Raw genomic sequence first — 14,322 nt, 5'->3', positions numbered from 1 at the left:
TTTAAAATGGATTCATGGTTGCAAAGGTTTACTTCAGAATCTCACAGAGCTGGACTAAAGATTCCAGTACCATTGGAGGTTTTTTTTTTTTTAAAAATCATACTTAATGCTGAGCTATGAAATAGATACTGTAACAATTTTCAAGCTCTGGGATCCAGACTTTCAAAGTATATCCCGCTCCAAGCCCACCGACAGTGTCCATGTCTGTGAAGGAAGAGCACAGGTTCTCTCTTTTTTGGCTTTCAGCTTCTAGGATGTTTGTGGCAATTTCTGTCTGTGTATATGTGGTCCCTGTTTATTTACCAGTGAGGCTCCCTAAGGGAAGGACTGAAGTTTTGTTTATTTTTTCCTACCTTTAGTTCTCTTTTCTCCATCTCTCGGATGTCCTGGATTTTTCTAGCTGGAGACTGCGGAACCCCCCTCGCTGCTTGCTGGGGCAGAGTGCTGCAGGGCGCCTTCTGATTCAAAGGCTTTCTGTTAGAAGCCAACGTAAAGTTCATGGACTACTTCAGCCTCAATTCCACTGTCTTTTCCTCAACCAGCACTTACATGACTTAGAGTCCGGTATTATGCTACTCCACTAGAAATAAAACATCTGGTTTCTGATTGGCTGAAATGAGTTCTATTGTTCCCTTCTTTGTCAGAGGTCAGAATCACCGTGCTCTGGAATGTTAGCATGTGTTGGGTCAGGTGGATAATTTGGGTTCTAGAACTTAAGTGGCTTCTTCAGCACTGAACTCAGTAACAGTTCTCTCTGGGAAAAGGACTCAAATTTTCTCCTGTCAGAGCACCGTGCAATAATTGCTTATTGTTATTTTGTAAGCTACTTTTTCCCTGTTCCTTCTCTCTGGGTCCTCCTGGACCACATAATAGGACATTATGATGAATTCAAGAAATGCCTGATGCATAAATAATGGGATGAGAACATTTAAGAAACAGTACATTTGTTATAGGTATAACAGTTCCTCATGATGATCCGGAGTTATGGTCAAATCTGAAGGATGCTGCACTTGTTCAACCCTCTCAAATATTGAGGGTGGAGGTGGGGGCGGGAAGAGTTGGGGAAGAGTACATTATGCAACACAGAAACCACGACGGATAGTAAATAAATATGAACCCACCACAGCATAGTTTAATGCAGCTCCAGGCAGCTTCTCCCCCCCCCACCCCATCCCGATTCACCCCTTCTTTCTTGCCTCGTCAACGTGAGGAAGGGCCGGCACTTTTGTGGAGACTGTGCAAGGTTGCTAAGGAATCATTTCATTCTTGTGCGATTTGGGCTTTCTTTTCTCATTGTTCATCAGGTCAGTTTAAGCTTTAAACATTTAAACTGTGTCACACTATATGAAAATAAGATCATGTTTAAGACAAAGTGGAAAAGAACCAAACACCTAAAAAAGATGAATTGGTGAAAACCTTCCGGTGGACAACCTGTTCTTTTGTTTGGGGAGGTGATATGAAATAATCCGGGAGCATTGTCTCTGTTGGGATGGCGATGCTCTCAGATGAGCGTGCTGTCCAATAAGAGTATTATCCAAACACTCAGGTGGTTGGGCTGGAGGTGGAGGGACTGGCAGGACCACACGCTGTGCCTTATTGTGCATCAACCCAGTTGCCCCCAGGAATACTTGAGCCTCAGTCGATCCCCTGCTGTGGTGCCTTTGAATTTTCTTAGTGACCAGTGCTTCTAACTCACAGTCACTGGACCTGAGATATGAGTAAAAATTGATGTCATGTGCCGTATAAAAATTTTAACCAGAGAAAGAAGCTAGCTTAGCATTCTTGGGTGGAGAGTGTAGTCCTTATAAAAGATCTTTATGGTTCAAAGTGAGAGCATTGTGAGTGAGGGTCTCCATGTTTTAATTGGAGGGTCCTGCCCACATCTGCCACTTTGCCTGTCTTTGTGAGGACATGCCTAGGTCAAACAGGAGGTCCATGGGACCCCGATTCCTGATGAACAATCTTTTACTGTCCTCTCCTGTAGTTTCTGTCTTACTATGGTAAAGTGATCACAGAAGTGATCTCACCCAATAGGAGATCATTTTAAATTGTACTTTAGATCATGTAAACCTTCGAGGAGAGAATTCTGAATTAAATCTCAAATCTTCTTTTAAAATCTGAGATTGCAAATATGGCAGATGTCCTACCTTAATAATAAACATTTTATTTGGATAAATGTTTGGATTTTTTGTAATGGTACCTTAAAATTTCAGTTTTGGAGTTACCATTTGAGGATTAAGGTATAAAAAAAGTTCTCTGTTCCTCCAAACTCATACAGATTCCATTCTTCCAGTGCTTTACTGACACATAAAGAATCTTTCTTCTCAAGGTGGTAACATTTCCTTGCACTTTTATTCTGAATGATATATTTTCCCCTGAATTTGCTGAATAGAATGTGTGAGGTTTGTGTGTTTCAGACCCATAATATTTTCCATGATCTTACATAATTTATCTCCTACAAGGAGTGTTTAAAAAATAATAAAAACAGGAATACATGTTTTGGTGCAATAACAGTTATTAATAGGATCCCTGGAAGCTGGTTGAAATTATTCAGTCTTCTGTGTGTTTTCTAGATATCCAGAATTTTTGCTTCATCTTTTCTCACTTTTAAAAAAAATTCCAGTATAATTAGCATACAGTATTGTATTAGTTTCAGATGTACAATATAGTGATTCAACAATTCTATACCTTATTCAGTGCTCATCACGACAAGTGCCCTCCTTCATCCCCATCACCTGTTTCACCCACCCCCCACCCACCTCCCCTCTGGTGACCATCAGTTTGTTCTCTATAGTTAACAGTTGGTTGCTCAGTTTGTCTTTTTTTCTTTGTCCATTTGTTTTGTTTCTTAAATTCAACATGGGTGAAATCATATGGTATTTGTCTTTCTCAGACTTATTTCACTTGGCATTATACCCTCTAGATCCATCTATGTTGCTGCAAATAGCAAGACCTCATTCTTTTTTAAGGCTGAATAATATTCCAGTGTGTGTGTGTGTGTGTGTGTGTGTGTGTGTGTGTGTGTATCACATCTTCTTTATCCATTCATATCCATCAATGGACACTTGCATTGCTTCCATAATTTGGCTACTGTAAATAACACTTCAATAAACATAGGGTGCATATATCTTTTCAAATTAGTGTTTTCGTATTTTTTGCATAAATACCCAGTAATGGAATTAGTGAATCATATGATAATTCTATTTTTAACCTTTTGAGGACCCTCCATACTGTTTTCCACAGTGGCTGCACCAGGTTACATGTCTACCAACAGTTCACGAGGGTTCCTTTTTCTCCACATCTTCGCCAGTATGTGTTTCTATCTTATCATACTTCTATTGGACAGACATTTCAATTGAAGATAGATTATCGTTCTCCACCAAATAGCAAATTAAATCGCAATGCTTTAATAACTTAACTATTTTTTAAGTTAAGCTCCTTACAAGATCAAATTACATATTTTTCCCCTTACCTGGTTTTAGCTGAAGACTATTTTAATTTGGGTCTTCTTTAGAAAAAGAAACAGAACACGTTTCATTTTTATATAGAATAAACTTTGTTTTTATTATAGGCATGGACCAAAAATAAAAGTTTTTATGTACATATGACATGTAGTGCAAATGAAAGGCTTTGAAATACCATGGATAGACATGTTGTTGGAAACAAAAGGAGATGAATCATGGGTGTTAGGATGGTCGTCCTGGAACTGCAGGAGGGGGTCGCCTAGTGAAAACAAAACAAAACAAAATAACAAAAAGAAAAACACAGATGCAGAAGAAGAAAACAATGTTTAAATTATAACACAAATCCAAATAAAAGCATGCAAAATGATCCCACGAGAGTCAAATTCAAATCAGACAAAAAACATGCAGACATGCAGGGGAAATGAGAGAACCACATGGCAAAGTGAGCAGTTCCCAGGACTCCTCCTGGCTACGGTCAGTGTGCTAGGTGTGAGCCACGTGAGCCCACTCCAAACTCTTATTTTGTACCATGGGACAATAAATCCATGCAATCATATTCAGGAGACTTGGAAATAGTACCAGAGCCAAATACCTTTATGACCTTGATTATTTGTTTCTGAGCCCTGATTTTGTGATGTTTGGTTACTTCCAAAGATTCCAGCAAATGTTAAATCTCCGTAGGGAGAAGGAGTTGATAGAGAAATAGGACAGGTGAAAAATGTTTTTCAGGTGAGGGAAATTAGAAGGTGTCATGAGGTCCAATGAGCAATGCAATCATAATGCAGAAAATGTCAGGGGTTGAGTTTGGAGAAAAAGGATTTGTAAATAAGAATCTGCTCCATGTGAATATCCCGATATGATAGCCTTTCCAGGCCCAGGGAAACTACAAGGCTAGCCCTGGTCCACGGGAACCTGGGAGTCTGTCTCAGAATCGCGCACAACCGAAGTTCTGATTTATTCAGAACTGGGTGCAGGGTGAAGGAGATTTAGTTTGCTGGATCTTTCTCCATATCCCTAGCCTGGCTTGCATCTTGTCAGGCCGACGGTTGTGAAATAAGGTCCAGAGCCATGTTTCATTTTGACATCAGCCTCTCTGGATGATTTGCTGCTGGAGGAGTAAACTCTACGTTGCCATGCACGGCTGTGTAAGTAGGAAAACAGCATGCCAAATGAAACTTTCCCACTGGTTTCCAGCAGCCATCTGTATTTTAATTTCCTCTTTCTAACCAAGTTGGTAATGAACTCAACCCTACAGCAAGCCATGGAGCACGGTGAGGTTAGCTCAGTACCCTGCTCCCTGTGGGACGTCTTTTTTGGCTATTCATCCAGGTGTCCGACAACACACTCACTTCCATCTTACTCTTATAACACTTCAGAGAGTGGAGCAATGAAGTCCACCAAAAACAAAAACAAACACAAACTTCTTTTTCATCTTCTATGAGATGTTAATGGAGCCAAATTGACGGTGCTATTTCTGAGCACTGGTGAAAAATCTTACCTTCCCTGAAGTCCGAGACCAATTTTTCTTTGGTCTAATTTAAGCTGGCTATGCTAAGGAGGCCTCTCATCCATTTAAATGATGAAGAACTTGTTTTTGGTAACCTTTCAACTGCGGGGGGTCTGCAAGCCTTTAGCTTTAGAGATCCAGGTAATGGGTATCCCTGGTGTTTTCATGAAGAAAGTATAATTAAATTCCCGTCAGGCTCAATGAGATTTATCACCTGCCCAGCAAACAGAAACTATTTTGGAGTTCTGAAGGGGCTTTAGAACACTTTAATTACCTCAGCAGGGTGGGGAGGTGAGCCATTAACGTGAACAGCGAGTCCACAGCGCTGAAGAGACATTCTGTTAGCATATGCCAAAGCACTTTCCTGTTTGAGCTCGTTTGGTGTTCTAATCCAGAAACAGGATCAGAAACTCTATGTCTTAGAATATATTTCACCTGACAGCTAGAATGTTTGCTTCAAACATCAGAGTGACATTTATTCCCTCAGGCAGCTCCTTTCTTTTCCTCTTCACTCTCCTGCACCAACTTTCCTCTCACTGCCAAAAAAGCATCGTTGACGATGACACCATGCAGTGGCTCAGAGATAGTTCTAGCATGGATCTTGGCGGTTTGGGTTTTCACTATTTCTTTTCCAGAACTTTCTATATTACTTACACAATGCCAAAGTGCCTGAAGGCAAGTGCTAAAAATATTTGGGCTTTTCACATGAAGAGCAGCTATAACTGTACCTCATACTGTTGCTGCCTCTGACTTGGAACACTGTGTTGAAATGCTGAGTAGGTTTTGCACATACATAAAATCTGCTAACAAATTTTAAAGTTCAGAATGCTACTATTCCCCATACAAGCAAATCTACCTAATCAAGATTCTAATTTCAGGTTATACCTTCTTAAGTTTTCTGAAAAATAGCTTCAAAGAATTGTTTGGCCAGAACAGGAAGGGAAGGAAGCAGGAAAAGCTGTGTATGGAACACGGGGATTATTCACACATAAAAGACTCAATTATCAATAAGAATGATAGATTACCCACATTCTCTTGGATCTACCTCAATGCTGCGATCTGTTCTTATGGTGAAATTCCTCTAGCAGGGTCCCTGGGAAGGTCTTATGACTTTTTTTCTTTTCTGTTACAATCTCACAAAACATTCTCTGCTTGCTTTCTTTGCCCATCATTTAGATAACTTAGTATCTCAGATCAGCAGGTGAGCCTGAAGGCTTGGGAAAGTGAGACAGGAATGGCAATAAGGCTAGGCATTCCTTTCTGTTTTTGTTGGTAATCTTTAAACTTTAAATCAGTCTGGATCCGTTCCTTTACAGGAATATAAGGGGTAATGGAATTAATTTAAAGGCGCTCTTCTTTGGAGAGCGAGAGAGAAAAGGTCGTGTGGAAAATTATCTGCGCCCTCCACAAGGCTTACTAAGACTCATTGCATGTATGTCTCCCTCCTCTGTGCTCTTCCTCCTCAGGTCTAGTACACTGCTGTGACACCAGCATGGCAGTCCGGGAAGACTGTCCCAAGTTGGGTGCTCTGGTTGCCCTTACATTTGATTTTATCACCTGACTAGGTAACAGTGACAGTCTGGTCTGGACTAATCTTGCTCGAAGCCTTTTCTCTCTCACCTAAAGCCCCCGAAGCAGTGCTTCCTCACAACACTAGACCTGTAAGGTGCTTTATGAACAAGGCATGGATGGTCAAATAAGTCTGAGAAACATGTAGACACTGGCCCTTCCTTAGAGATTCACAATGCAATCTGATATCAAAGCTTCTATAATGTCTTCCAGTAAAGAAACATTTAATTTTTAATCATCATTTCCCAAGTGTATTTCATCAAGAAACCCATGGTATATGTATGTGCAAAACCAACTAAAATCTCATGGAAGGAACTTTGGGAAACTCTGGATTAAGACTGTCATTTTAGCCAACATCTCTTGCGTGTATTCTAATTATTAGGCTGCCACAGTGGGAAAGAACACCAGCAAAGGGTTTTCATAGTGGCAATGCCAGGCGTGTGCTGGAGTATAAGAAGGAGGGTCTGAGAACCATCTAATCTAAACCCCGGATACATTTCTCAATCTGAAATTTAAAGATTCCAGCAGAAAAACAATAATCTTGACAACTGAGAAGATACTTACACTGATGCCAGAACTATTTTAAATATACAAATGGTAATTTGCCAAATAGTTACCAAATAAGTAGTTTGCCAAATAAGGTCCTTTGGCTTGGGTAATTTCCATTAGAAACTATTCTGAATAAAGAATCACGCAGTAGAACTCGTACACACGCGCATACACACACACACACACCACACAACGCAAGTGTACAGCATGGTTCTCATCCTGTCTCTTCTAGTAAAAACCTTCCTTTGAAGGCATTAATGGCTCCACTCATGGAAGATGTACAGATATGAAAAAGAAATTACAAGAGGAAAGCATGGATTAATACATATAACAGTCTTTGCAACTCATCTTTTCCCAATGAATGTATCCTGAACACAGAGGGAAAGTAAACCAACGTTCTTCTCCTCCCATTCCCTTCTTGTCTTCTGTTTTTGGATGGATGGCTCAATCTGGGACTACATACATTGATAAGGGACCTATCATCAAAACTTGGTAATAGTCTTTCTCTGTGTTCTGGAAACTGAGGACAAGGATGTGTATAGTTACTGCTTAGCACTCTACTCTTCCATTTTCTTAATATTAGGCAAAGTAAAGGGTTAACTTCTTCCCTTGATGCCCAATGAGTAAATAATGAAGGCCAACTGTTGAGTCAAGAGCTCGATTACTTTCTGTAAGAAATGCCTTCTGTGGACCTAACATTTGGGCAGAGTGTTCTTCCTCCTTCTGCTTCCCAGGGTTTTTCATGAACACTTCCTCTTCAAGAGCAAAGTAAGACAGTACCTCTTAGCTGTCACACTGCACCCTCCAACTGTCTAAAGCTTGTGCCCTTTTTAAACCTAGTCCAACACTGAGTTTGAATCAGAAATAAAATGTCTCCCACTCTCCTGCCTTTGCTTTGTCCAATTTGCTCCCTTTAAAAATCTTGTCAATAAAAAAAAAAATTAAAGAGAAAAATAAATAAAAATCTTGTCCTCCCCCAAATTAATGCAGCAATGCCAAATGCTATTATTCCCCATTTTGGTAATTCTGGGCCAATTTGATCAAAAGAGTTATAAGTATTCAGAAGTCTCAGATCTCACTGACATGCATAGATACAACTCAAATATATTATACAAGAACGAGGAAGGGGGAAGTCCTTCAAATGTTAGCATTTATTTCAGGTTCAGAAATACAGCTTCACATTTTCACAATAGGTACATGTGACCTTCAAGAATGATACAGGTTTGAGGAACTTGCTTCAAAAATTCCATTCACAGAGTCCATCCATGTATCAGCATTAAGAAATCCTGAAAGTGTCAAGGAGACAGTGGAAAGTATTCTGGCTCAAATTAATTAAAGAATCAACAGAGAAGGTAAGATTTTTGCTTCTACACACTGCTTCATAAAAAAGCAAAAGGGGAATTTGATTCAGAAAAGGGAGAAAAAAGAAACAGACGAGCGAGCAACACAAAGGCTGCACACATGAAATTAAACATGAATCAAGTCGTGGTGAAATTTCTGGAGGAATCATTGTTTTTTAATCAAACTGGTAACAGACAGTGCAAGAGGTTGACAGAGTAATTTTTCTCACATTTTTCGAAAACATTACACAATGAGCAAAGTTTAAGGAATTCAAAGGGTAAAAATTTAGAAGAAACGAATGCCTCGAGCTGAGCCATGTGTGAAACCCCAGACCAGAGAGGTGAGAAGTCCCACCAGCATACCAGTATGAACAGGTCTTAAGACAAACAGGAGACTCTTCCTTGAGTTTCCTCTCTCTCGCTCTCACACATATACGCATTCTTACACATATATACAACTAGCAATGCATATACTACACATGCTTCAAAATATCCTGCAAGGTTCACAATACAGAACACCACACGATTTTAAGCATACCGAGACAGGATGACTTAAGAGTATCTAGGAGACACATTGGAACTTTTAAGAAAGGAGTGAGTGATCTAGTGAACTAGTCATTGTTTCTCTACAGTCATCTAGCTTTATTCACTTTAAACTCTGAGCTCACAGCTAGCAGTCCTTTTGGTGAACCAGATCTAAAACTCAGCTTGAGTCTCACACCTTCTCTCCTTTGACTGGATTCCTCAGGTCAGAGACCTACTATTTAGGTTTTATCCTCAATGTTAAGGAGATTACTGTCAATTTCAAATACTTATCTTGTTTACCAAATGAGAAATGTTTACCTGAAACAAGGGATGGATGACCTACCTCTGAGGTATTAAGTAACTTCTTCCCTGCATTTTTAGCAAATTTACTCAGAAAAGTCCACTCTTTGTATTATATTGCTGTATCCCTCCACTTTATTTTTTTGACATTTACTATGGAGAAAAAAATGACTATGTAGACCAATTTAAGCTTTTTAAGATTCAACTCAGCAATCCAAGAATCATTTATAATTCCAATCAGAGTTCTTAAAAGTGGGTTTCCAGATCTTACACTCTATTTGGCAAAGGCCATTTCTTCTTAGATAGCAGTGCTGTGGACTTAGGTACAAATGTCTGTGGATGTTACTCTATTGTGTTGTCACGGTAATTCTGAGCGTTGTGCCTGTCCTGGAAAAAATTTTGTAGACCTCATGTATGTTATCACTGTTCTATGAGCCACCGTTACCGTGTATTATAGCAGACCCTCCAGAGTGAGCTCTTGAATTAACACAGTTTAAAAAATATATTCATACCCACACACACAAAGCACATGTATACATAAATATTTACACCCATACATAGCATATATACACAATGCACATAAAATCACACTCATGCTTGTGGTGTTTTAACAAGGGCTTTTAAACCTACCTACCCAAAGGGGAACAGAACACGGGCACTTACAGAAATGAATTTACCATGTATATACCGTATACACAGAGACACATGCACTGAAAATATGTTTGTACACAGAAAACGTCAACATTGATCACATACTGGTATTAGGTCCCATTTCATATTTGAGAATTATGGCTACAGTCTATACTAAAAAGTCATAAAATTAATCTATATGACTACGTTTAAATTCTAAGTTTAGAAGGCTTACAGTTATATCACAGGAACTGGTTTAATTATAATGTTTTGGAACAGAACGAATCTGTATCTCAACAAGTAGGCAATGTGCTAATAAACAGACCCTACTGCTCTTCTGTGTTATAAAAGACAGCTAAACGCAACATTCAGAAGAGTGATCTTGGTAGGTGACTTCTGGAAATGCAATATATCTGTTCTAAATCAACACTATTTCAATAATCTGTCCACAATTGAGTAAACAGTTATTCCAATTAGTCAATAAGCATGCAAGATTTAGCATGTGACAAGAAACAAACAAACATATACAGTTAATTTTTCCAAATCCTAAAAATACCATATGTTTTATTTTGTTTTGCTAGACATCTATTGTGTAGACAGCATCAGAGCAATCAGTTAGGAGGAAGCTACACAAAAGATGAGAGGTGGTATGGGAAACTCTTAGAAAGCTCATGAAGCTACATTCCCACCTTAAGGCCTGGCGCGAACAACACACTTCACACACATCTTAGAGCTTCCGACTTCATTCACCTTGAGAGCTCCTTTCAGCAGGATGCAAACCCTTTGGGAAATGGTATTAATGCTAATCATAGTACTGCAGCAAACTGAAAGTATTCTCCAACATGACTTCTGGAATTCCAGGGGAGGCTGGGTTCTGTTAGAAATAACTGAGAAGAAGTAAGAGAACAAAAATGTGCCTACCAACAGAGACAACTGGCACAGTGAAACTGTAGGATTATAATCCAAGAGCAAAAGCCAAAGACGACAAATGCCATTGTTTATGACTACATAAGATCAGTGGAAAGAAAGTTGGAAAAACATCTCCAATTTTCTTTGACATGACTTGTGCTGATCTAAGAACACACCAGTGGTTATCCACAACATTTTCCTTTAACAGAAGGAAATTTTTGAAATACAGCAAAATGCAAAACCACATTTAGCACAAAGCCAAACCCTGAAGTATATAATCCGTTAGCTGCCTATTTTAGAGAATTCAAAGGAAGAAGCAAAGGGAATCCTAAAAAGAGGGAATTTTATGAGAAGATCTCTGTAGATAATTTTGTTTTACTATGGACATTTACGTAACACATTTCCATTTAGCTGCAGCACTATTTTAAACACACATTATGTATCTTGCACATCTGTTCCATTCACAAAGAGTTAAGGTTTTTTTTCAAATGAGGGGGAAAAAAAGTTGTGAGAAGATTTAGGGTGGTGATTTAGGGTGGTGTTCTTTATAGGATCACTTGTAACTTAAAAGTTGAAATGTTCTTTTTGTAAATCTCGTAGTCTCTGATTGTTGCCTATTATAAGTGAGCTAGCTGCAGAGTAACTTCAAAACAATGCCATTCAACTTGGCAAGTTCTCTTTTTAATAATGGTTGAAAGTTTTTACTTCATACTTTATGGGTGTCTGCTTTGGGTATAAAGTACACAGGAAATTAAAGTTAAGTTAACATACAAATCATGTTTGCTGCTTTCAAAGGGAGACATTTCAGTTGGTGAAACCTGATTTACTTCTGTGGAATATGGAATGGTGTCATGGGACGCCACTATTCAGTAAGGACTTGCTGTCTGGGAACAGTTAGCAGACAAAATTCCACTTGGCTTCTGGCTGTTTCCTACATGCTAATCATCTGGTCCTACGTCGTCTACAACTCAGCCTCAGGACTGAACTATTAACCCCCAGGCTAAACCGATTTTGTAAATTTTTGCAATGTTAGCATTTGCCAAGTTGCTTTAGATCTCAATGTCTTAATTCCATTTTTTGGAAGGACCTGTGCAGAGGTTGTGAAGTTGCACAGCTATAAACGTGTGAGCTCCTGCTCTTAAACCATGGCATCTCTTACGAAACGACTTTTATTTTCATTCCGGGGCCCCCTTTAAAAACGGTTATCCCAGAGTAAGCCTCAAGATGTATTAAGAAAGCCTAGAATGGATGGAAAGTTACGTTAAACTGGTTTTAAAGGTAGGATGAATTCTTACCCGAGGGAATTACAAATTAGCTTGGAAAGAGAGAAAAAGTCTTGCTCCAACCAAATAAATAAATAAACTGGAGTTAGTGTCAAAGTGTAGTTAGCCATGCTCTAAGACTGGATCAGTTTGAAACATTAAATATTTTCCATGTCAGCCTTCACTGTAACCTAGAAGGAGGTGAATATATATGTGAATAAAGAAATTACGTATTTCCAGACACTTCTAGAGATGTGATATTTTGCTTCTTCCTTGAACTCTGAAACTAACTAGCCAAATCTCCTGACTGACTACCAGAAAATTAAGCTTTGATTCGCTGTTGAATATGCTTCTAGCATGAAGCAAAACACATTGGGATGAGGAGAAGCTCTGTAGAGCAAGCAATACATTAACTTTTCCTTTGCAAACTACCTTGTGCTTCTGGAAAAGTTTTATTCTTAAGGAATCCTAATTTAAAAAAAAATCACTTCCTAGCAGTCCTATGAAATAAAGAGGAAGGATAGAGGACCTAAATAGGTAATTCTAGAGTAGGAGGAAATGTTAATAATAGACAACATAATTTTTGTCAGCCAAAACAGAATGTGGGAAAATAAATACACGTATGGCTTAGGTCTAAGCCCACCATCTCACAGCTCTTAAGAATTATACTTAATGGGCTACCTGGTGGGTAACCTGGGAACTTGTCCAAAGCAATTTCAAACATATGCCAGGGTAGGCAAACGGTCTCCAAAATATAGGGCTGCTATACAAACCTACCCTTGGTCAGTACAACATATAAAGAAAGCCTCGAAGGGTCAGCAGTTTTCAAGAGTCAAACTCCAAAGGTTTGATACACCATGAGCGACGAAGATGAGTGATGAATGCATTAGTAAAACTGGTTACTTGCCTACTGATGTCCACACATGCGACTACTCATGATTTACTGATCAAATATGTTGCTTTCGCATAATTCATTAGTAATTAATTGCCATGCCAGACACTTCATTTAGTCTAACAGGGAGGATTCTAGTGGACGGATTATAGTGGGACGAGTTGGTGATGGGGGTGGTCTCCGGCTAGAAAGAGAGAAAGAGAAAGGTAAAGAAACAAGTAGAATCTCTAGCAGAAGGTCGTCCCAAAGACACTGGGAAAGAGCCAGCACACACATGCCCATGCACAGACAGGCTAGCAGCAGTGGCTGCCATCTGTAATGATTTTAACACTGTCACCTTTCAGGCATCCGGCATTTTGAGACAAAAACGAAGTATTTTGTCATATGCAAATCTTTCTCAAAACAGAAGCTGCCCTCCCAATACTAAACAAACAAATAAAAAATCAAATCATTTAAAAGCCATCTGAAATGTACTGCACATTTCTCAGCCACCAGAGAACGGTTACATAGAGTGAAATGTGTTATGTATGCCTGCCCCAGGCACTTATTAGGTCTATTAGGCCTCAGAGAATGATGGTCTTTGAATGTTTATTTCCCCTTATATAATATTCTTCCTCTTTTTTTCTTACTGTCAGAATATTATCACTTCTCATTGCCTTCAGCAGTAGCTTTCTCCAATTTGTTCTACATTTTACTTCTAATTTGCAGGGCACTAGAAAACCAGAGAATCTGGATTTTAGAGTCCTCTACGGTAAGTGTAAGCAGGCTCAGGAGGAGGGCTGCTCGCTTTCTGGTTGGTCATATTTCTGAGAGCTGAGGTGGCCGAATACACAAACTCCAGATAATGAAATATTACTGTACATGAGAATCTCAACACCACCAAGTAATGCTCTTTATGTCCTGAACCCCTACATTTATTTCCTAAAAGTATTAGGAACTTTGTGTGTGTGTGTGTACCTGATTTCATATGTAGTTTCTTGGGGAGTAATTTTTATAACCAACAAAATTCAAAAATTCTACAAATCATAAACTTTCTTTTTGATAAAACTCTCCCTTTGACTATTTCAGAATGATCCCTTTTGGAAGTACAGTCATGTCGTGGAATTTTTTTCTGTATTGGAAACAGTAACAGGATTAAATCAAATGTCCCTTCTCAGGTATGAAGAAGTGAAGATAGAAAAATTAAGGAAAACAGTTATGAAATGTTAAAAAATCACAAAGCTATAAAAAGGAAAAATCAATGAGAAAGAGGTCTTGTTGATTAATGGTACAAATCCTGGCCACTTAGGCACAAACTCACAGACACTAGCAGAGTTCCTTTGGCCCCTGCCGCTGAAAAATGTCCAAGAGGCTTTAGAGGAAAGGTTTCCTTGGG

The 14,322-nt window shown here is 39.0% G+C and overlaps 1 protein-coding gene across 5 annotated transcripts in view; it reads right to left on the bottom strand.

The window, feature by feature from the left end:
* Nucleotides 1-3,616: 3,616 nt before the first annotated feature.
* Nucleotides 3,617-14,322, bottom strand: part of DNM3 (dynamin 3) — a 543,403-nt gene continuing 532,697 nt past the window's right edge. For 4 of the 5 annotated variants that reach the window (XM_032393365.1, XM_032393366.1, XM_032393367.1 and 1 more), the window contains one exon: nucleotides 8,223-13,131. In XM_032393365.1, the coding sequence (XP_032249256.1) occupies nucleotides 13,062-13,131 (70 nt within the window). In that variant the 3' untranslated portion in view covers nucleotides 8,223-13,061. Of the gene's footprint in view, nucleotides 3,724-8,222; nucleotides 13,132-14,322 lie in introns of those variants that run through there. The other variant, XM_032393370.1, reaches the window with a different exon arrangement.

The sequence above is a fragment of the Phoca vitulina genome, unplaced genomic scaffold (assembly GCF_004348235.1).
Source record: "Phoca vitulina isolate PV1807 unplaced genomic scaffold, GSC_HSeal_1.0 scaffold73, whole genome shotgun sequence".
In the NCBI taxonomy this organism is placed as follows: Eukaryota; Metazoa; Chordata; class Mammalia; order Carnivora; family Phocidae; genus Phoca; species Phoca vitulina.
Note: the sequence above shows the minus strand (reverse complement) of the source record. Positions and strands in the feature narration are given on the sequence as shown.